The following is a 23,310-nucleotide window of genomic DNA, read 5'->3' on the forward strand; positions in this document are numbered from 1 at the left end:
AAAAATGCTAGTTGTAAATGGTTAAACACCAGTATAGTTTTGTATTCATGGTTTTATAACCATACTTTTTGTAAATGGTTTCAAAACCATAAAGAAAAAAAAATGTTCTTTACCGTTAATCGGATGGACAGACAGCTGCCAGTTATTTTACCATAATTTTAGGATGAAAATTTTAACAGTGTAGGCAAGCTCTATAATTCAGTGTTTGCTCTCTAGCTTTGCAGTGATTGTTTTGAGTTTTTTTTATCTTTTAAACAATTTAAATTTGAATAATATTCCTGAAATAAGTGAATGTTAAGTTTCAAATTTTCAAAGAAAACTTTAAAGTTTTCTCAACATATAATCAGTTAAAAGTAAAAAAACGGTATGCAATTGTATTCTATTCCTATGAGAAACAAGTTTTCCTTACTCCTTTAATTTTAATCGAATAATTTTATATTTCAAAATTTAAAAGAATGAAGTACAAATTATTTTAGGTTACATTTTGGTGAATTCGAGTATGTTAAACAAATTCGTTCTATTTTACGACATATAAGCAAATGATAGTGCTATGCTCTAATATTTTGATTGCAAGTTTATAATTTGCGAAATCTATTAATTTCCAACACTCATTCGAACTGTTTTCACCTTGGCGTTTTGATAAAACTATCAAAACGCTATAAGTGAGACTTTTCCAAGATTGTTTTCAATATTTATTGTCAAATGCTCTAGGCTTCTTCTTTAACTCTAATAACACTCAAAGACTTTCACTTCATATTTTCCTTTGCTAAGATCACAAACATTTTATGATTTGTATAGTTATAAGCAAATTAAGGTCTTTTTTTCCGAAAATTCTCAATTTTTACTTAAGTTTTTATATATTTTATATCTTTATACCTTTATATCTAATTAGCCAGCTTCTTGTTGCCAAAATATAAATACAAAATATACATCAACATAATGACGCTAAATATACGAAAATAAATTTAAATAGTAAATATGCTTTGTTAACAATATGTAAAACACACAGAGGCATTTTTTCCGTATCTAAATAGTAAATTCACTTCGTCAGTAGTAAACAAATCCACAAAATATTTTTATCTAAATGAAATGTTAAATTTTTTTTTGTTAATATTATGTATAATATTAGGTAGTCTTTTTTAACGAAATCTAAATGGTAAAATATACATCAACATTATTACGTAAAATGCACGAAAGCCTTCTTATCCAAATTTAAATGGAAAATTAGCTTTCTCAATAATACTTAAAATACACAAAAGCATTTTTTAAATGTAAATAGCATATTAACTTCGTCAGTATTACGTAAAGTGTACCAAAATATTCTTACCAAAATAAAATGGGATTAATTTTGTCAATATTATGTACAATATAGGGAAGCTGTTTTTTTTCTTCCAAAACTAGATGATAAAATATACACTGGTGGACAAAATTAAGAAATAGGAGACATTTTCCCAAATATTTCAAAAAATACTGAATATAAATAAATGAAATTTGGTATGGATATAGCTTATTCCATGATAATAAAGTATGCAAAACAAAAATGAAAGTGCCATTCACTGGCATGACCTATTGCCAATAAATCCAATGTATTCTGAACTTAAGGATAAAAGAGGACAATAAAAGTTAGGCTTGTACAGTGTGTGTTGCCTCTAGTATGGTGTATGGTCACCCCTGACAGACAGCATGCACAACGAGTATGCATGCTGTTAATAAGGGAGTTAAGGAAGACTTGTGGAAGACCCTCCCATTCTTCCACCAGAGCAATTTTTAACACCGGAATGGTTCTGGGGAGAGGTTGGCGCATCGCAATAGCTCTCCTAAGAGCATCCCAAGCGTGTTCAATAGGATTCAGGTCAGGGGATTTGGCTGGCCAATCCATTCGGTGAATATCCTCGCTTTCCAGATACTCATCAACCATGATAGCCCCACGCTGTCCATTAAAATGAATTCAGGACCAACAGCCCCCCCCCCTGAAAAGACGCACATAGGGCTCTAGGACCTCCTGCCTGTACCTCTGGGCATTCACGGAACCATTGTCAAACACATGGAGCGGTGGGCGGGTATCTTGCATGTGCTAATGAATGTGCGAAAATGCTTTCCATCTCTTAATTTTGTCCACCAGTGTACGTCAACACTATTACGTAAAATGTATGAAGACCTTTTTACCGAAATTTGCTTCGACAATAATACGTAAAATATACAGACGCATTTTTAGTGAATCTAAATAGTAAGTTCACTTCGTCAACTTTCGTAAAATATTCGAAAAATATCCTTACCAAAATAAAATGGTAAATCTATTTTGTTAATATTACGTTTAATATACGAAATCTTTTTCTCCAAAATCTAAATGGCAAAATATACGTCAACATTATTACGTAAAATGTACCGAAACTTTCTTACCGAAATTTAAACAGTAATTTTGCTTCATCAATAAAACACTAAATTAATTTTTATAAATCCAAATAGTAAATTTTTTTATGTCAATCTTTCGTAAAACTTATGAAATTAATGTTATTGAAGGGTAGTTGGTAATATCCATTCCGTTAATATTACGTAAAATATTCTAAAGTTTTTTTTGCAAAATATCTCAATGGTAACATCATTTCTTCAATATTACGTAAAATTGACGTATAAAACGTATTGACTTTAACAATTTCCCAAGCATTTATGCTTAGTTTACGGATCATGCTATATGGGTAGTTAGTGAAATCTATAAATTCCCGAAACTCATTTAAACTATTTTCGGCTGGGCGTTCTGATATTCCACTGAAAACGAGGCTTTCTAAAGTAGTAATCAATATTTGTTGACAAGTGCACTTGGCTTCTTCTTCACCTCCTTGCATTCTATCCCTATGAGAAACGAGTTCTTTCTTCCTCCATTAAACTTTAATGAATAATTTTATGTTTCAAAATTTAAAAGCATGGAGGATAAATTATTTTAGGCGACATTTTAATGAGCTTGAGTGTATTAAACCAGTTTATTCAATTTTGCGTGAGAGAAACTAACGATCGTATCATGTCTTTATATCTTGATCGAAAATTTCTAGTTAGCAAAATCTCTATATTCCTAACACTCATTTGAATTGTTTGCGTTTTGGCAATTTAATAGTTTGCCGTAAATAAAGATTTCTGAAGCTGTTTTCAACAGTTGTTGACACATGCACTTGGCTTCTTCTACAACTCTAAAAACACTTAAAAGACAGTCACTTTATATTTTCATTTACTAAGATCACCAACGTTTTATGACTTATATAGTTAAACCGATAGTTGCCCCAGCCAAGATTGCCCTTGCATTCGATTCCTATGAGAAACAAGTTCTTTTTTACTCATATAAACTTCAATGAATAATTTTATGTTTCAAAATTTAAAAGCATGGAGGATAAATTATTTCAGGCGACATCTTAGTGAATTTGAGTATATTAAACCGGTGAGTTTTATTTTTGCGTGAGATAAACTAATGATCGCGCCATGTTTTTATATTTTGATTGCAAGTTTCTAATTAGCGAAATATATATGTTCGCAACATTCATTTGAACTATTTGCGCCTTGGCGTTTTGATAGTTTGCCGTAAGTGAGGCTTTCTAAGGTTGTTTTCAATATTTGTTGTCAAATGCTCTTGGCTTCTTCTTTAACTCCAATAACACTCAGAAAATTCAATAGTTTACAGGCGATGAACAACACCATGATGGAACCACTAGAAGATATTGGTAAACACCAAACCCATTATCTAACCAAAGTAACGATGGTTTGACAGATTAACATCCAATTATGACTAATGATTTTCATTTACTGCCATAATCAACTATATAATCAACTAATACTCCCCCTTGTAGTAGGTCCACAGGTGCGGTGCAACAATAATTCTGATAAATTGTCGCTACTAGGCCGGGATAGCCTGGTCGATGGGGTGCCGGGCCCATGTCCAAGAGTTCGTGGGTTCGGTCCCCTCCGGTCGAAGACTACCCGTGTAGTAAATGGTGACTGATGCACGTTAAATCTGTCGAGTCTCAAAGTCCTCCATGTTCCCATAACAAATCAATACCTCTGGGGGTACTGATCCAGGAGTTTCATTGTCTTCTGGATTGGTTCAAAATTACAAGGCTACGGCGTTGTACATTAGTAGTCGTAAATAAAATAAAATAACACTCAGAGACTTTCACTTCATATTTTCATTTACTTAGGATCCCAAATATTTTATGTATAGTTAAAAGCAAAGTAAGGTCGTTTTCCGAAAATTCTCAATTTTTCCAACAAAAAAAAAAAAAAAAAAAAAAAAAAAAAAAAAAAAAAACTCATGTATAAAATTCAGTTTCTAAGACATTTTGAATAACTGCATTTTAAAAATATTTTTTTTTATTAGGAATGAGTTAAATAAATAAGATTGTATCTATCTATAACAAATTAATATCAAATAAGACCTATATAAATAAAGAGCTTGAATAAAGCACAAAAATGCACTCAAAAGTGGACAGACGACAGTTTTGGTTCTATAAGCAAATATTTCCTTCAGTGTGGAAACACATAATGACAGAAGAGAATTAGAACAAACAAGTTTAAGCAATACAGGGAGAAAAACGAGCTTAAGAAAAATAATAAAAGGGAGATAAGAAGCATGTGCATGAGGAAGGGTGAGAGACCCAGATGTGCTAGATGTAAGGATTAAATTAAACGAGATTTCCAAATAATACGCAACAAAGAATTATTAGAATTTTTCACAATAAGGAATGATTCCTAGAAGTCGAAGTCAGTTACTGAAGAGACATGTTAAATGATTTCCAAAAATTCAAACATATAATTAGAATTTTAACTATATAAGGTGATGGGAGATAGTCAAATATTCTGATTTCGGTCATAAATTTCATGCTGAGTCGAAATTAAAGGGTGCGTTTAGTTTGAGCAATATATGATCAAAAATTTGCTAAATATTGTAATTCCATTTTTCCTTTTGTAAACACATGAAAAAATAGATATTCAGTCACAATTTTCGCTCGTATCGGGCTTTTTTTTTAATGTAGAATAGTACAATCAAATCATATAAGTTGAAAAATTAGTTTTTCAAACATCTGAAGATTTGAAATAAAACATATCATCATTTATTGTTATACATAATTTAAAAAATATTCAAAATGAGATTTTTTTGCTTATTCTAATGTGTATTTTTTGCATATAATTTAGACACGAATTTCTTATTTCAACAGACACTTAGCTAATATAATTTTGTATTTCATCATCATAATAAAAAACAACGAGAAACTTTCTCGACAAATTCTGCTCATTTACATTCATCAGCAATATCTTAAAATTCTGCGTCTGGATTTATAAACATGATGGACTAATAAATTGAATTATTACATTTTTAAATATGACTCCTCAATATTATTTTAAAGCATCTGTTTAAACTCTTCTTCGTATTTACGTTCTATATCTTGTCGCAGAAGAATGTTAAAAGGATGTAACTTTTGCATTAATTTTATGATTAATTTGCATAAAATGATTAATGATGATTATTAAGTGATTAATTTGCATAAAATGATTAATGATGCATTATTAAGTGATTAATTTGCATAAAATGATTAATGATGCATTATTAAGTGATTAATTTGCATAAAATGATTAATGATGCATTATTAAGTGATTAATTTGCATAAAATAATCATTTAAAAAGTCAAAGTTTAAAATTTAAATCTGAAGAAGATTAAGAATATCAGTAATAAAATAGTACAATTTGTTACGTTTCATAACAAGTTCTTAAATTTTGGAAATTTTGTACGCACTTTAAGAAATGGATACTCAAATTTTGCAAAATTTTCTTTGTTTTTGATGAAACCGTTTCCTGGCATATGCTTTGAGCGAACATTTCGTCATAGCTATCGTCACTTCTTAAAGGAAACGAATTTAATAAAAAGTAAAGAAATATTTAGTCATTCCAGTTTCGATCATCTACGTGAGAGATAAGGAATACTTGATTAGAGATAGAGAATATTAGATTTGGGCATGGGAATACTAAGCATTGCGGTGTAGTTCAGATGAAACATTTTCATCGTGTATTTGAGAGTTCACGTTTTGAATCAAACCACGTAATTTCGTGACGAACTCATTCTCAAAATTAAAAAAATACAGCTCATGGATTACTGAATTGTCAAAAGGGAAGGTGCGGTCTACAAAATATATAGCTCGAGAACATTTATTGTGAGCCTGTAGTAAATTATTTCTTTATCTAATCTATTTTTAAAGAAATCATATATTTAATCTTTGATAATTTGAGAATAATATTGATTTCTAATTCCTTAATGAATTTTTTCCGTATTTTATTTTAATCATTTTCACACATAAATTACTGATAAAAATTTTAAATGCATGTTGCTAATGAGCTATGAAAAACTTAATTATAAACTAATTCGAATTAATGTCACAAAATTCATTTAATTTTCTTTTTAAAAATTCACAAGTTTTCTTTTAATTGACAAGCTAATGCTTTTATATTTCTGATTATATTTGAATTAGTAATAGAAAGGTCGAACTTCAGTACAGCATTGTTTTATTTTATTTTATAACCGTCGTTGAACAGCCGACTTAATTTTTTGGGTTCATGACTACCAATTTTCAACTTCGCAGCATTGTAATTTTGAATCCAATACAGAAGAAAAGGGAACTCCTGGATTAAATATTGCGAAAAATTTGCCTTCGTGGATGACTTTTTGACCAGCGTTTGCGTTACACGTAGATGAAAACCACGAAAACCTCACATGGTTACCCTGATGGCAAGGGGACTCTAACACATGATCCGTCTATCACTGAGGATATTTTATGTCAGCAATGTGTTCTGTGCAAGCCGGATGACGGAATTCGCATTGATGTGATTCGAGCTTGGTTCACCACATTGGAAGCCATGACGGCTCAGAACAGCATTTTTGATGTTTTCGATTTAACGTGGACCAATTCAATGTTTAAAATCAAGGTTTCTGTGATGCAATAGATCACTATGATTCCTAACAAAGACGCATTGATACTTTGGGTACTTGGTATCTACTAACAAATAAAGATCATATAATTCAAATTATTGAAAGAATTCGTAATACTTATAGATAGAAGTTTTGTTACGAAAATTTTTAAATAAAATACACTTCCCATTTTCCATTAAAGATTTTATTTCGAGTATCTTAAAGTAACTTGAATGGATTATTATTTGTACTTACTGAAATAAGCTATTTAGATTTTATGCAAGAAACAGGGGCAAAAATCTGAAACTCATTATTTCATCAAGATTATTTAATACTAAGTACGATAAACGTTTTATCTAGTTTTTTAACCGTTACTTGAGAATTTTTCTAATCACTACAGATGGTGTATAGACGTTCCATATAAAACGAAAAATAAAGTATATTATATTTCAGAAAGTCAGAGATTATTCTACAGTCTTGATTACAAAAGAAAAAAAAATGTAAGTAAATTTATTCTTATATTTATCATATTGCTAGCTGAATTCCCGTTTTCCGCAAGGGATGAAAAAAAGTAAATAAGCAATAAATTAGTACTAAATAACACTAAAATTATTTATAAAACTAAAACACTTATAATAGATGAAAAAAATGAAGTTAAAATTATTATAATTTCCTTTAATTACTAGCTGAATACCCTTTCTTCGTATGATAGGGAAAGAAAAGAAAATAATCAATAAGTCAGTGATGAATGAAATCATGTACAAAACTAAAGTTATATACCGACAAAATTAATGAAGTTGAAATAATTCCTTATTTTTAAGTTATTATTATTTGTTGCCCTTCAGGTTGCTTTATGTTATTAGAATAAGCAAAGCACGTTTTTAAAAGTTCATCTCATCAAAAGCTCAACTGTTTTCTGTATCATTTGAACAGTATTTATGCAATTTAAATAAGCATAAAATACACTAATATGAAACATTGTACCAGTGTTAGTGCATTTCGTACATATTAAAACTGGACCAATTAATATAATTCCAGTAGTGACAATTACCTAAATTAAGCATCATTGATGACAATAATATTATAGCGATTTTTTACGTTTCTCCTAAGCGAATTAGTAAAATGTTACCATCATTTTTTATTCTATAACATAGCCTATTTTTTTTAAATTTAAATTAGTACCTATTTCCAAAATTAATTACACATCATTAGTGTCAATTTTCTTTATATGAATTAGTGCCATATCTCAACTATTTCTTTTTAGTTCATAGCTTTTTTTGGTTCAATTAGAACCTATTACCAAAATTAATTAGCATCATTGGCGTCAATAATTGTATAGTGATATTTTATGGTTCTCCTGAGCGAAAGAGTAAAATTTCTCTTTAATTTTGCTCTTTTCGAACACACACCTTATTTTTATTTCAATTATTACCTAGTACCAACATTAATTTAGCATCAATTGCATCAATAAAATTTTACCGATTATTTATATTTTCCCCAAATGAATATCATAATATCATTAGTTAATATATTCGTTAGTATCATTTCACTATTAGTTCTGTTTTTCCGTACATAACTTATTTAATTCAATTTCCGTTGATTTTCGCTGATTTAGTTTTATTAAATCACGGTTTAACAGCACAACTATCACCAAAATAATCCCGTTGTTTTAGATGACTCTAGAAATAGCGACGTAGTCCACCTATATGCTACCACATTCAAATTGATTATTTAGTTTTTCTGACAAAGCGAATAAAGAGTATTTGAATACTAAACAACGTGAATCAAACTTCATCAATTAGAGCTATAGGCTAGCAAACATCCCTGATATTATTTTTAAAATTTTTGAAAAAGTAAAACAGCCTATAATTTAATCACAAATATGGCTGACGCTTAAAAAAGGGAAAAAAAATTCAACCGTCTCTAAAGAACGAAATATTTGAAAATTTCGAATGATTTTTGAGATCGTGGGTTGAAATTTTCCCTTCCAACTACTATCAAAATTTCGGGGGGCTAGAGCAAACGGTTCTGGAGTGATAAGAAAGAAAAGCATACACATAAACTCTTTATTTTATTAGTATCGAATATTTCTCGCATTTTTCCGTGTCTCTATGGTAATTAGATTGAGCATAACACTCGTTTAGTAGTTTATCCCTTCACAATAAGAATTAACTGTATTTAGTATCATATGGCATGATGCTGTAGCTCGAGGATATTTCTTGATCAGCAAAATTTTCGCACAGTCAGGCAATTTTCTCCTATGCTTATCATTTTCGAGAGCCCATAAAAAAATCTCTTTCGACAGTATATTTTTATAAATCTGTTCAGAATTGATTCAGTTTTTATGTGTACCAAATATACTAGTATAATACATTGTAACTGTATTAGAATATTTGCTACCGATTAAAACTACAACATAATAACAGTAGCGTCTATTAACAAATTTAATTAAGCATCATTTGAGTCAGTAATAGTATGCAGTTTGCATGTTTTTCTAAACGATCAACTACATTGAAAAAATGCAGCGTCTGTAAAATCCATTTTACCGTAAAATATCATATCGTAAATTTTAAAGTAATATTTATATAGTTAGAGCGATTCAGTAATTATGCGGTAATTATTACTGTAAAAATAACGGTATATCAGATTTTTTGTTCTGATATACTGGTAAAAATGAATACTACTACGGTAAAAAGTACACACATCCCAAGTGCCGGTACTTTTTTACTGCGTAGCATCTGTCCATTAGTTTTGTTTTTTAGTCAGAGGTCATTTATATTACAGGCTATTTTTCTAATTCGTTTAGTAATTATAACTAAAAGTGATTGAATATCACTTTTAGTTGAGCAATTATAGTATGACCCTGTTGAGTAATTATAGTATGGCACTTTTTTACGTTTTTATTAGATGAATTAATGCCATATTTCTCTATAAATTTTTTCCTTCGGCTTATTTTTTTTATATTTGAATTACCGTTGATTTAAAAAGATATAATATTACAGAAATACATTTTAAAAGTATATTGATAAGCAAAATAAACAAGTTGTTTAAGATAATTTTGGAAGTACTAATTTGAAGAAGTAGTCCATGTATACTAACCACGCTCATATTTATCATTTAGTTTACCTGTTAAAACGAATTGTAAATAACTAAATTTTATAGAGCATGCAATAAACTCTTTTTTTACTTCTAAATAATGATAGCTATACGAAAGGAAACGTCTTTGATGTTATCTTTAAAATATTTGGAAAAAAATAATTTAAAGCAATGAATGTTGTTAAACTAATCAGAAAATCCTATTCTCACATATCTCTTTCGAATGGTCGAATTGAAATATTTTGATGAGTATTAGGAACGAAGGCATTGGCTCTAGTAGCCGCAGTCCAAATTTTAGGACGGTACCAGGTTGCGACTTTACACATTGTCGACTCCCGGGCACCTCCACTCGCCGCGGTTTTATTTGTCAACTGTTTCACCGCCTTATCTAGTAACCCTCACTTAGAGGCAACCCTACGCTCGCCTCAATACAGCACTCGCAAAAGTCATAAACGAATCTTCGCGCTCATGGATATTTTTAAAAGTTGCTTGTTGAATTAAGTTAAAATTTTATCCTCGTTTAAGACTAGAAAAATTCAAATATCGAGAACAAAATACTTCGTCCTTCTATAAAGAAAGAGGAAGAAAAATTTACATACACACAATTATTTCAGTTAATTGCATACATATTTCGGTTAAAAAAAATTTTAAGTAGAAACTATTCTTGTAAATTAAATAAAAATCTGGAGTAATAAAATATTTATATCTTTAGAATAATCAATTTCTTTTGAATATCTTAATTAATAAACAAAGTTTAAAAAAATAATCCCCTATATAAACCATCACATTATTAAGTGTACATATTTTTAAAGATAAAACTATTAAAAAAAATTTTACGCAGTTTGAAAAATAATTATTTTCATTTCCTTCATTTTTACCAGGTTTTTTCAATTGCTTCTATTTTGGAAAAAATATGTATTCTTCAAAATGCTTGCAATATCTTAAAAAAATTGCATATATTTTATACTGAACAACTTTTGATTGACAATATTTCCTTCATAAGAGAGTCTTTAAAAAAATTTGAAAATATTTTAATTAAATTTGTTCAAATATTTTCTGTAAAATGCGTGCTATTATGAAAACAAGGAGAAAAAAATATTTTTAGTAAAGCCATGACATAAAGAAACAAATCTATGACATACTCACTACTATTTTCGTATAGTTAATTTATTTTTTATAACATCAAATCATATTTATTAAAACTTAAAGTTGTGGCTGCTTAACTTTTTTTAATGTTTCTTAAATTTGTCAGGGAAAATTCCGATATTTTCCATTTTTCTTGCTTCTATCACTATTATTTGTATATATCTGGAATTACTCACCTTCGTTTTAATTGTTTCCTAATTAATTTTATCATATATTTTGCTATATATATTTATCCTTTCATTCTATGCTTCATTAATTTCATAACTTATCCATCTTGTAACTTTTTATTCATAATTTTATAACAACTTTAGCTTATTAGATTCTATAACTCAACAATTGGTCTATATATTTAATAATTTTTTTATTCAATTTTTGGGCTTCTAAATAAGATATGGAAAAAAAAATACTATTAAAATTATTACATTTATTGTCAATCTAAAATTGGGCCTTTTTTTCCTCCTAAGTGCGAAAACACATTTACTAACTTAAGGTAACGTAATTTAACACGATTCATCTATTTTAATAAAAACGATTCAGAGAAAAGCAGGATCAGAAAAAGTGAGATGTGTATTTTAATTTATATTCTGCTTCAAAAATGAGACAAAAGAGACACAGAAAACTTTTCTGTTATTATTTAATAGTATTCATTAGTCTTTAAAATTCCAAAATAATTTTTTAGTTGCTGGATATAATAGTCTCATTTGTAACAACTTGTATTTTAATTTTTTTTTACACAATAGCTTTTATTGTATGTAATTTGCTTTAAAAGTTCAAATATTTATTCTTAGATTGTCATGCAGTCTGTGTGCCTGAAAACTGTATGACCTATTTTATTTTATTTGTTCCTTGCAAAATGGTAATAATTGTTTCTTATTTGATAATAAAAATCTTACTTTTGCTGAGATAACTGATTGCAAGAGTTTTGTTTTGTTATCATAACATCGATTAATTTTTTTTGAGAAAAGTGTAAGTCCTCAGCCTTTCAACCCAATTGCTTTAAAACTACTTTCTTTATTTAAAGTAAATTATTAAATTTAAAAATTGTTAAGATTCTCTTATTTGACTCAATATCTTGTCTTTAATGAATCAGAAATAAATAAACAGATTGTCCTTAAATTGTTATACAGTTACGATATGAGAATGTCAAAGTTGATGCTTACTGTTTACATTATATTTTTATTTTACAAATCATAAAAAGTTTTCTTTAATCAAAATTGTGTTCACCTCATAAATATACTTTAACTGCTACAAATTTTTAAGTCTTGGCTACCAAAGCTGTGGACGTATGAAGGAATACGTATGAAGGAATTTATCGTTTGGGACATAACATTTACAAAAAAGTGCCAAATCTAAGTACAATTGTTTGGACGCAAATATTATTGGCACTGCAAATGGGAATCATGACATCAAATTTAATCATAGATATCAATGTCAGAAAAGTAAAAAAGAATAAATTCATGCATAAAGCTGACAGCAACAATCTCCTCTTCACTACACGTATATAAAAAGAAAATGCTTAAAACTCATAAATTGTGTAGTTACTTAAATTTAAGGTTTTAAAAATTAAACAATAGGTACAAAACCCTGCTGCATTATTGAATATTGTGTCCACATACTTGGCAAAGACACCATAAAATATTTGCAATAAATTTATAAAAATAATTAAAAAGCTATACCCTACTCATATATCCTACACCCACAACAAAACTTTATCCTAAAAAGGAAATAAAAAAGTAAGAAATAAATATGTGTTTCAGGAAGTCCGAATAAAAAGCGAATGATAATACACAAAAACTTTTAAAGCAGCTAAATTTATTCACACCTCATGTTCACTCATGCGTTTTTTAAATCGTATGTCGCAAGTGAAACATGCGCGAATTAAACATTCGAAGATTTTCGCGAGAAAATTTGAAAGCCGACTTGGCGAATGTAAAATTGGCGAATTTCAAAATACGGTGCCAAAGAAGTGCCCGGGAGTCGACAATGTGTAAAGTCGCTACCAGGTTCTAGAATCATAAAAGACCCACAGTTAGACAGAGAGATTCTTCCATTTATTACCATAGAGTACAATTCTCACCTTTTTAATGCAGCAAGCATCTGTCTGCAAGACTTGCTATTACTTGCCTTTCTATTGCAGCATGCAGCGTCTTGAAAATTTCAAAAAAATATATATATAAGAATAATACCATTATATTTTTACCTTACACTGCATGCATTTGAAATTGGTTCTTAAATTAATTTTCACATTGATATAGATTTCGTATGGAACGTGTCATTTCATTTTTATAGTTTACTTTCTTCAAAAATAGACTTGATATACTATAATAATCACAACTTACAAGAAAGAAAATATTTTAATCTAGTATTTTTAAAAGCTTACTAGAATTCTTAAAAGCCATGAAAATGCTACGTATCATCGAATAAGGAAACTACGGGATGAAAAGAGCAATAACATAGCAAATTAGCAAGGAAAATTTATTTCATTCAATCCAAAGGAAATTTCTTCTGAATATCACCAGAGCCTACCATTCCACTCCTAAGCTCTACAAGTATTAGCTGGATTTCCACCTCTCTCAGAACAGATTGCGTCGTTGTCGTGTTCAACAATCATAACTCAACTCAAAAAAGATATTTCCTATAACAATACAAATTTTCAATACAGTACTTTTGAGGAAAAATAAACAATACCGATTTTTCACCCTTCTCAGTCTATCACCAATTTAATCAGTTTAGTAGAAAATAAAAATTATAATCACTTAGATCCATACAATTTTTTCACAGACAGTTCGAAAACAAATACTGGAACTGGTTTCGCATTCTTCAGCATAAATCATTCTAACCATTACACAATTAATAATAACAACTCAGTCTTCCAAGCTGAACAACTTGCTATTTTAGAATGCATTAGATTCATCAAATCACAAACTTCATTTAAGGAATCTAAGAAATATACAATCTGGTCGGATTCTAAATCAGTACTATACTCTCTAAGCAACCCAGACACGAAAAATTCCCTCTCAGCTAAAATACAAAAATTACTCCTTAATACAAATATATTTATCTCATGGATTAAAGCACATGACGACAGAACAGGTAATGAAAATGCAGACGCCCTACTCAAATTGCCGACAACTAAACAACAAAATTACTCATATCCCTTCCCGATCTCATATCTCAAGAATCAACTTCAGAACTCTTTATCACAAATTTGGCAAAATTAATGGAACAATTCAGATAGGGGAAGAAAATTATTTAAAATTATTAATAAAGTAGATTATTTTAAGAAGATACCATCAAAACAAGAAATCTGGTTTTTAACTGGGCATGGTCCTTTTCCATGTTATTTCAAATATCTCAGATAACGATCACTGTTCATGCGGCCTTCTGGGCACTCCAGAACACTATCTTACTGAATGCATCTATACAGCCTCATGGCATACTCGTGCATCGAATATCACTGGTCTAAGAACCTGGCTAAAACATTTCCTATCTAACACACTTAAAGCCAATTTATTATTAGTAATGAATTTTCTTTCTGATAATGATAACCTTCTAAAATTTTAATTTTAAAAAAAGTCATATATATTTTGGACTGTATACCTATAAGTTGCAAATATTGTATATATCTTTTTCTATTCAATTTTTTTATTTATTATTATAACATTTTAATTACTTTCTTTTATTATTTAATACCTGGAAGTTTTAAAAAAAATTATCATTAACATTTTATTTAATAATTTACTTTTCAAAATTCATTCATTGTCACTTCCTATGACATATATACTTATAAAAAAAATTCTTGTTTAAACAATATTCAAATGAATATTTCTGTATATATGAAAAACAAAACTGTAACCCCCTTTCTTTTGAAATTTTGAATAATTGCCACTGATCAAGCACAGGGTCGTAGTTGGCTGGAATAGTGGCCAGACGCGGATTATACGGGTAAAGGTTTTACTAACCTAGGTACATATACGCGTCTGGAAGGAAAGAAAGAAAAGTCTTCCTCTCCATGTAACGCAAATGCTGGTTAGTTCCATCAAAAAGTTCTCCATGAAGGCAAAATTCTCCCAATGCTTGATCCAGGAGTTCCTTTGTCTTCTGGATTGGGTTCAAAATTACATGACTACGTAGTTGAACATCAGTAGTCGTAAATGCAAACATTGGGTCGGCAGTTCAACGACGGCTATAAAATAAAAAAATGATGCAGCATTACTAGAAACATGCAATTTGAAAGTGTTCTTTCTTTATTCGGGTGTATTTGAATGCTAAAAATGTTAAATCAAAATACTTTACAAAATATAGGCATGCTGTTTTCCTTGTTTCAATTGTTTTAACTTTGAATTATGGATCTGAAGCGGGAGACTTCGATGAAGATAGAAAACCTCATTTGGGAAATGCTACTGTTCTAAGCAATTATCACCGAGAATGTAAGTATTCAATGAAGCAGTCACACAAAACGCAATTCAATATTGAACCTTAATATATCTACCTTGAACCATGATACGGTTCACATTTGCTTCAACCTTAAAATGACATTAAATTGAAAAATGCTTTCTTTTTTTATGAGTTAAGACATAGTAACATGTGTAATAAAGTTTAAGAAATTATAATATAGCTCAAATTAGCGCCATCATAAGGTTTAAGCAAACCTGGACGATATTATGATTCAAAGTCATTGAAAATGAACAAAAAAAAAAAACCTAAAGGTTTTATCATGCATTTATTTCAGATTCATTTCTATTATTTATCTTCAATGAATAAATGAAAAGTGTTTAGTTTGTTTACATAATTGTTTAACAAATAAAATTTTCTTTAAGTATCCTTAACTAAATAAAACTAGTTTTTCTTCTATTAAACCAGACATTGTTTTGTCTTTACAATGATTTAAATTTTAAACAGAAAAAAAATGATAAAACAAAATTATGCGGGAGCAATATAGTCAAAGTTACGAAATCAAGTTTTAGTTTGGTTGAAAAGTATCTGGTTTTATGTTAAAATTAAAGACGGTTAATTCAGCAAAATTGTCACTCATAGAGAAAACATGAAAAACCAGGAAAGTGTGACATTTAAGAAATTTTTTTTTGTTATGGATTGAGCTCGTTCACTTAAGTGATCAGTATCATAATCATGAGCCATTATGTTCCTTAACACTTTAAATGAACTGATGCTGCTTTTCAGTCAACACATTTCTCTAATATGTATTTCTTCTTCTCAAAAATAAAATCCAAAAAGTACACATATTAGGATTGGCAAATTGAAATTTAAGCAAGGAAGAAACGAAAACATCATCGATAACTGTTCTATAACAAATGAGAAAAGCAGGATAAATACACCAAAGGCAGTTTGATTTCCTGAGAAAACTTGGAGGTATTTTCAAAATTTAGCTTTTAATTCCTCTTTGTTTTCTCAGGATGACTTTTTCAGTTGTGGAATGGTTGATTAGACAAAAACGTTTTCTCTCTTTTATTAACCCTTTTTAGACAGAAAAAGGTTTCATCCTTGTTAACCTACAAAGAAATATATGTTTGAAATTTATTTATTTATTAAGCAACTAATAAATAATTAGAATAATCTTTCCTTCATTGAAACCATAATTTTTCCTATTGTACTTAGTTACCTAATTTTGAATTTTGAAATTGTAAATATTTTTTGAATTTTAAAAAAATTTTAAGTACATGTTTGCTTAACATTTTCAAGCATAACATTTTAAAATGAAGTGATTGAAATAATTAAATAAAATAAAATAAATATAACAAAATGAATAAAATAAAACAAAATGTGTCCAAAAATATTAATAATTTTCTTAATAAATAATGAAATATGAGACATAAATTTCTCAGTGGGTTAACAGGGTGGAAGTAAAATGCCTTTTACGTCTGTGTTTACTTTTCAATTTAGTTTTGAAAGTGATATAAAAAAATATTTAAAAATTATTACAACATTTAAAAATTATTTACAATATTATTGGTCAAAATTGCTAATTTTATTAAGATGGTCAATACGAAACTGCCGTGCAATTGAAAAAAACAATGTTTGTGATAAAATATTCAAAATGGAGATTTTTGTAAATTCGGCATTTTTGTACGATAAACTATGTATTGCAATTTTTTTTTTCAAAAATCAGTATTTTTCAATTACAGTTGATAACTCTAGAAATGTCAAGCCACATTTCCCAAAATCTATCATTCAGTTTAGGTTGTTTTTCAATTGAACAATGGAAAACACCTTTCATACAACCACACATTGATATTATAAAACACAGATGACATGAAAAATTAGAATTTATTATAAGGCTCTAATGACTTGGAATTCGATCCCTGCAAACGAAGCCAATCATGAGTATATCATGGCATTCCCTTATTACATAATTCATCAGCCAACTAGGCTCGACACACACACATGACGTTGCTTGATACCAAACCAAATTAAATCTGCCCTGAAATATCATTCAGTGTGATAATAAACCAAGCCTGCCTAATTACTCTAACACGTTATTTAAAAACCACGTGTTTAGGCAGAGCCATGTCATTTCAGCGGTATTCTTCTTCTCGAGTTGCAACTACCCGATTTGTTGGAATCTAAATTGTAAAAAATTTTTCCGTCGTTAAAAGTTTAGTTAATGAATTTAAAAAAAACTTTGACTCTAAACCCTTGATTCATAAGTGTGCTATTTTAATAGGTGACCTTTATAAAAAACCTGTGGATTGTGCTGAGATATATAGACTCGGTTTCCAGAAAAGTGGAGTGTATGACATTTATCCAAAAAGCAGAATCTTTGGAACTTCCTCTGTTAAAGTTTATTGCGACATGGAAACAGATGGCGGAGGTTGGACGGTAAGATCTATACTTTTTTATAAAGGCAGTTATGACCAAGAGCAGTTTCACAAGATCTTCCCACATTCAACTGTTCAAACTCCACATTTTACTTTTATTGTTGGATTGTAGTTATAATCATGCATAGTATTATGCTAAGTGGCAGAGGCAACTGTTCGTTACATTTCATCAACACCCGTTAAGGCCTGGTTTCTTAGGACAAGCGCCTTATCTGGGCGTCAGCGTTAAGTTGACGTAACCCTGACGCCAACAAAATACTGGTTTGTTAGCTAAAGGCCTGGTTTCTTAAGGCTTGGTTTCTTAGGACAGGACGCCGTCAGCTGGAAATCAGCGCTAGCCTCTGATTGGTCCATTTGTGAGTTTGATAGTATGCGTCATCGAACGCTCATCTTGAACTACAATTGCCGTCCAACTCAACTGCAGTTGGATTACAACGTGACGTTAACCACAGAAGCAATGGCGGACAACATCCAACAGCACATTGAAATCAGCCAAGATTTTGATTTTGACATTAAACATAGCTTCTTCATTAAACATAGCACTCTTCATTTAGCTCAGCTATAATGTGTTTTTTCTTGGACAAAGTCATTATTTGTTCTCTAAAACACTGGTCGACAACAACAAAATCAATGCAAATTCAAAATAAATATTTGTTTACGTTATTAACGCATGCGCAATGAGAAATAATGTCTGCGTAGGACCGACTGCTCACGCTGAGCTAACAAAAAAGTATTTTTTTGGCGTCAGCTCTACGTCAACTTTCCGCTGACGCCCAGATAAGGCGCTAGTTCTAAGAAACCAGGCCTTGAGCTAACAAACCAGTATTTTGTTGGCGTCAGCGGGACGTTGACGTCCCGCTGACGCTGAGATAAGGCGCTTGTCCTGAGAAACCAGACCTTAAGGAGAAGCGTCTTAACTGGGCGTCTGCGTTAAGTTGATATTATTTTGAAGCCATAAAAATACCTTTTTGTTAGCTCAGCGTGAGCAGTCGGTCCAACACAGACATTATCTTGCATTGCGCATGCGTTAATAACGTAAACAAATATTTATTTTGAATTTGTATTGATTTTGTTATTGCCGACCAGTGAATAGAGAACAAATAATGACTTTGTCCAAGAAAAAACACATTATAGCATAGCTAAATGAGGAAGAAGAGGAAAAAGAAGCTATGTTTAATCTTAAAATTAAAATCTTGGCTGATTTCAATGCTCTGTTGTTGGCTGTTGTCCGCCATTGCTTCTGTTATTAACGTCACGTTGGAATCCAACTGCAGTTGATTTGGACGGCAGTTGTCGTTCAAGCTGAGCGCTCGATGACGTATGCTGTCAAACTCATAAACTAGCCAATCAGAGGGAAACGTTCGTTTCAAGCTGACGCCGACGTTTCCTGAAAGAAACCAGGCCTTTACAAAGATTCTCTCATTGTATTAAGTTTTGTTTCTTGACACAAAACAGCTCTTCTTAGCTTTATTAATCGCTAAAAACACGTGTACTCACGCTCATGTTTCCCATCTTCCAAGTCGCAACATTTCTTATATGATGTTAAAGTTAAATCATTCTTATGAAATTTTTAACTTACAGTATTTTTGTGCATACGGAGAAAAAAATTTGGTGAAAATACTGAACTGTATGGTACGGCCAATTCTGGTTTAAAAAAACCCCCCAAAATATGCGGTACTTTAAACATTTATATGATAACAGTTTCCATTCATTTGGTAGCGGTTTATCGGAATTTCTGTTTTTCAAAATTAAAGTTTTATTACCACACAATTAGTAAAAAATACAAAACTGAAAAGTAACTGAATAAATGGTTTTTATGCAATTCTCTAAAGGTATCATGATAAAATTACCATATTATCCGGACTAATATGTGTTGTTTGTTCCCCTTTTACCAAATTTTCACACCTATTATAAAACAATATTTTATTGTTAATTATATCAAAATCATTACCAAAGCGTTTCAGTAAAAATTACCGCGTTTTTTAGTGCTCCTATAGAGCCAGATTTTACTGTATTCGGGTAGTTTTGACCTTACTTTCTTTTACTCAGTGGCTAAATGTGGCTACTTTACTCCCATAGTATCCATTTTTCTTTGTAATCACTAAATTAAAATAACATTTAAGTTAAAGCTTTGCTGTCACGATAAATTTGCTAGGTTACCATATGCAATTTTCAACTAGAATTTTTCTCCTCAAATTTCTATATAATTTTTTTGCTGCTATAAAAACTCGTCACATATTTTCGCCAAAGAAATGGTAATTGAATAAGGAGATGGCCCACATAATGCCCATAGTTTCGCAATAAAATTATAGAAACAAATTTCGTAAAATGCTAGTTTCCTTTTCGCTACAGAAAATTAAGGAATTAAAGCATCGGCTATGATTCGTAAAGAATTATTGTCAAGGTCTATGTCACAGTTGTTTATTATTTCCCTCTTTTTTAATTTATTATAGTTTTTCTTCTTTTTTCTTTTTCTTTTATTTTTATTTTTAATTATTTTGAATTTATTACATGTTGACGTAGGGAATTAAAAATAACTTTTTTTAAAAAATAAATAAATAAAAACTTAATAAAAGTGCAGTAGAAATTCGAATTTTCTTTAACTGATTTAGGCAGGGCGGGGTAGGGGAAATATTTATAAGTAGAATGATTTTCAGTCGTATGCCAAAGTTACGGCGTAAAAATAAATTAATGAATTAATGATTATACAATTTGAAAGGAAAATTAAATGAAATAATAATTTTGCTTTTAATTTCTAGGAATTATGTCGGCTTATTTTTCATTAAAGTAATATTATTTTTGAAGTTAGTTTTAGAATTTTGATTGTTTCGGTAACTTTGATAAAAATGGTGAATATCAGTAATTCGGCTATACTTCAGAAAATATGGGTCCTTAGAACTCAAGATTTCTACATTTCTGGGACCCTTTTTTCTAAAAGCGGGTTATTATTTAAAATATGAATTCTCAACCTATTTATACATCTGTTAATATTCACATTCATAATTATTCTAACTGTAGATAGACAAAACGGTGAATTTTAAAACAAGAACGTTTATTTATAAATAATCAAGGATTTTAGTTCGAACACATTAAACACCTACATCAAGTAAAAGCAACAATGTAACTTGATAATCAAAATCATTCTAATTTAGCTATTATTAACGAATTCAGTTATTAATACTTATTCAACTTCGATAACGAAGAAAAAAAATTTTTTTTTAAGTATTAAAAGTTTTTTTGTAATTTTGCTCACAGAAATCTGCTCACGCACCATTTTTCTTTCCTTCGCGTCAGAATCACACGTCTCAGGCGTCGTGTCAGGACTGTACTTTTCTCTTAGTCTCTGCAATTTTGATTAATTGCCTGTTGTTAAATGTTCTCACGGTTAAATTTGGTAAATATTATACATCTTTGTATATTCATAAATGCGTGAGTAACACACAGTGATCTAGTTACTGTTGAAATCTATGAATGTTGGAAGTCTAAAATAGGATTGAAAAATATAAAATGATTATACTCATTTTATCTAGGAGTTATAACACATATCAAATGATAGTTGACAAAATGTGAAACGCGCATTCGATTCCTTCTGACTATTGCGAGTTGTTTGGATTCCTTTCGAATATTATGGAACGGTTGGGTTCCTTTCGAATAAGATAAGAAACTCAACTACTACAACTCAACGAATTTGCTATTCCTAATAACGTACTTTTACATACTGTTAGAGTTACTTTTCTACTTTTTATTCAATAAAACAGCTGTGAATTCAAGAAAAATTGCAAATTTGCGTAAATCCGACAATCCGGTTAATTTATTCAGAATTAGTTTAGTCCTTATAAAAACAGATAATTACCTTCAATCAAAGTAGTATTTATTTGAATCAAATTGATCTTCTCTACACAAATTGTGCAGTGGCTTGCGAAAGACTTATATAGTAAAATATTTTCTATTTATTTATAATATGTGCCACCAAGTTCAAAACCATATAAGAAGACTTCGAGTGTTAAACCATATAACTATTTAAAGCAAACAAATGACTTTTATATATATTATATATATATATATATATATATATATATATATATATATATATATATATATATATATATATATATATATATATATATATATATATATATATATATATATATATATATATATATATATATATATATATATATATATATATATATATATATATATATATATATATATATATATATATATATAAACATTTTTCAGGCTATTCAGAAAAGAGGAGACTATAAAAGAGCAACTGATTATTTTTATAAAGCTTGGAATGAATATAAGGAAGGATTTGGAAATTTGTTAATGGATTTTTGGCTCGGTAAGTTAAAGTTTGAATTTCCTAAATCCAATTTGACAGTATTCGTCAGCTTGATTAAATTAATTTCTTTTTATGTTGAAACTTCTAATTTCTTATGTTGAAGTTGAACGTTTGAAAACATTGAACAGGTTCATACAATATTGATGAAAAAATTCTTGTGTTGTAATATTTCGATTGAATTAAGCACAATTTTCATCTGTTTTTCTTGGGCAAAATTTTGAGTTATGAAACAATATTTACCCCCTTTCCATTTCTTGCGAGCAATCAATCAGACGTGTTTGTATTAAACTTAAGAAAATCACTAAAGCAGCCAACCTTGTAATTGTTAGACCTTGAACTAAGAGGTTCTGAGACTCTTAATGATTTTCTTCTTCTTCTCTATTATAATCATCCTCAATAATATTTTATGAGACTGTGGTAACCTAGTGTTTGGATAATAGACTCGAAATTGGCCTGTATTCGATCCTCGATACCACTCAGAGCAACTGAGTACATGTGATATACGTGTTCTTAAAATCTTCACAATCGAAAGTCCAGTGGTTGATCGCTGAGAAGTACCAAGGGTACAAGGGCCTCATGAATGACTGATACTGTCATCTATCCGTGTGGTTCTGAATTAAGTAATACATTCACCCTTGCGGTGCTTTCGTGTTGAAACGAAAGGTGTACCTCTTAAATCTTGGCAGAAGAGACAAATTACAAACAATATTTTCCCCCTCCTGCCTTTTGCAAGACATCCGTCCATTAACTGTAACCCTAACTAGACCTTGGATGGATCTAACTAGACTTGTCAGATGAATAATGAAGGCGTTTCTAATAATCGCCTTTATCTCCTCTCTGTTTTCTGCGACATTCAAATAGATTTTGATACTTTTAATTCGTTGAATCAATTTTTTCCACACTAATTATTTGTAATTAGTTGTTAGATCTAATAATGTTTTTT

General features: G+C 29.7%; 1 protein-coding gene across 1 annotated transcript in view; it reads left to right on the forward strand.

Annotated features, from left to right (window-relative positions):
* The window catches only part of LOC107456166 (uncharacterized), a 45,495-nt gene that overhangs the window by 16,862 nt on the left and 5,323 nt on the right, over positions 1-23,310 (forward strand). Inside the window, exons 7-10 of the mRNA XM_087151386.1 lie at positions 7,395-7,441; positions 15,489-15,613; positions 17,866-18,020; positions 22,262-22,367. Of these exons, the coding sequence (XP_087007512.1) occupies positions 7,395-7,441; positions 15,489-15,613; positions 17,866-18,020; positions 22,262-22,367 (433 nt within the window). The remainder of the gene's footprint in view (positions 1-7,394; positions 7,442-15,488; positions 15,614-17,865; positions 18,021-22,261; positions 22,368-23,310) is intronic.

This window comes from Parasteatoda tepidariorum, chromosome 9 (assembly GCF_982258835.1).
Source record: "Parasteatoda tepidariorum strain Cologne lab strain chromosome 9, Ptep-v5.0, whole genome shotgun sequence".
NCBI classification, from domain to species: Eukaryota; Metazoa; Arthropoda; class Arachnida; order Araneae; family Theridiidae; genus Parasteatoda; species Parasteatoda tepidariorum.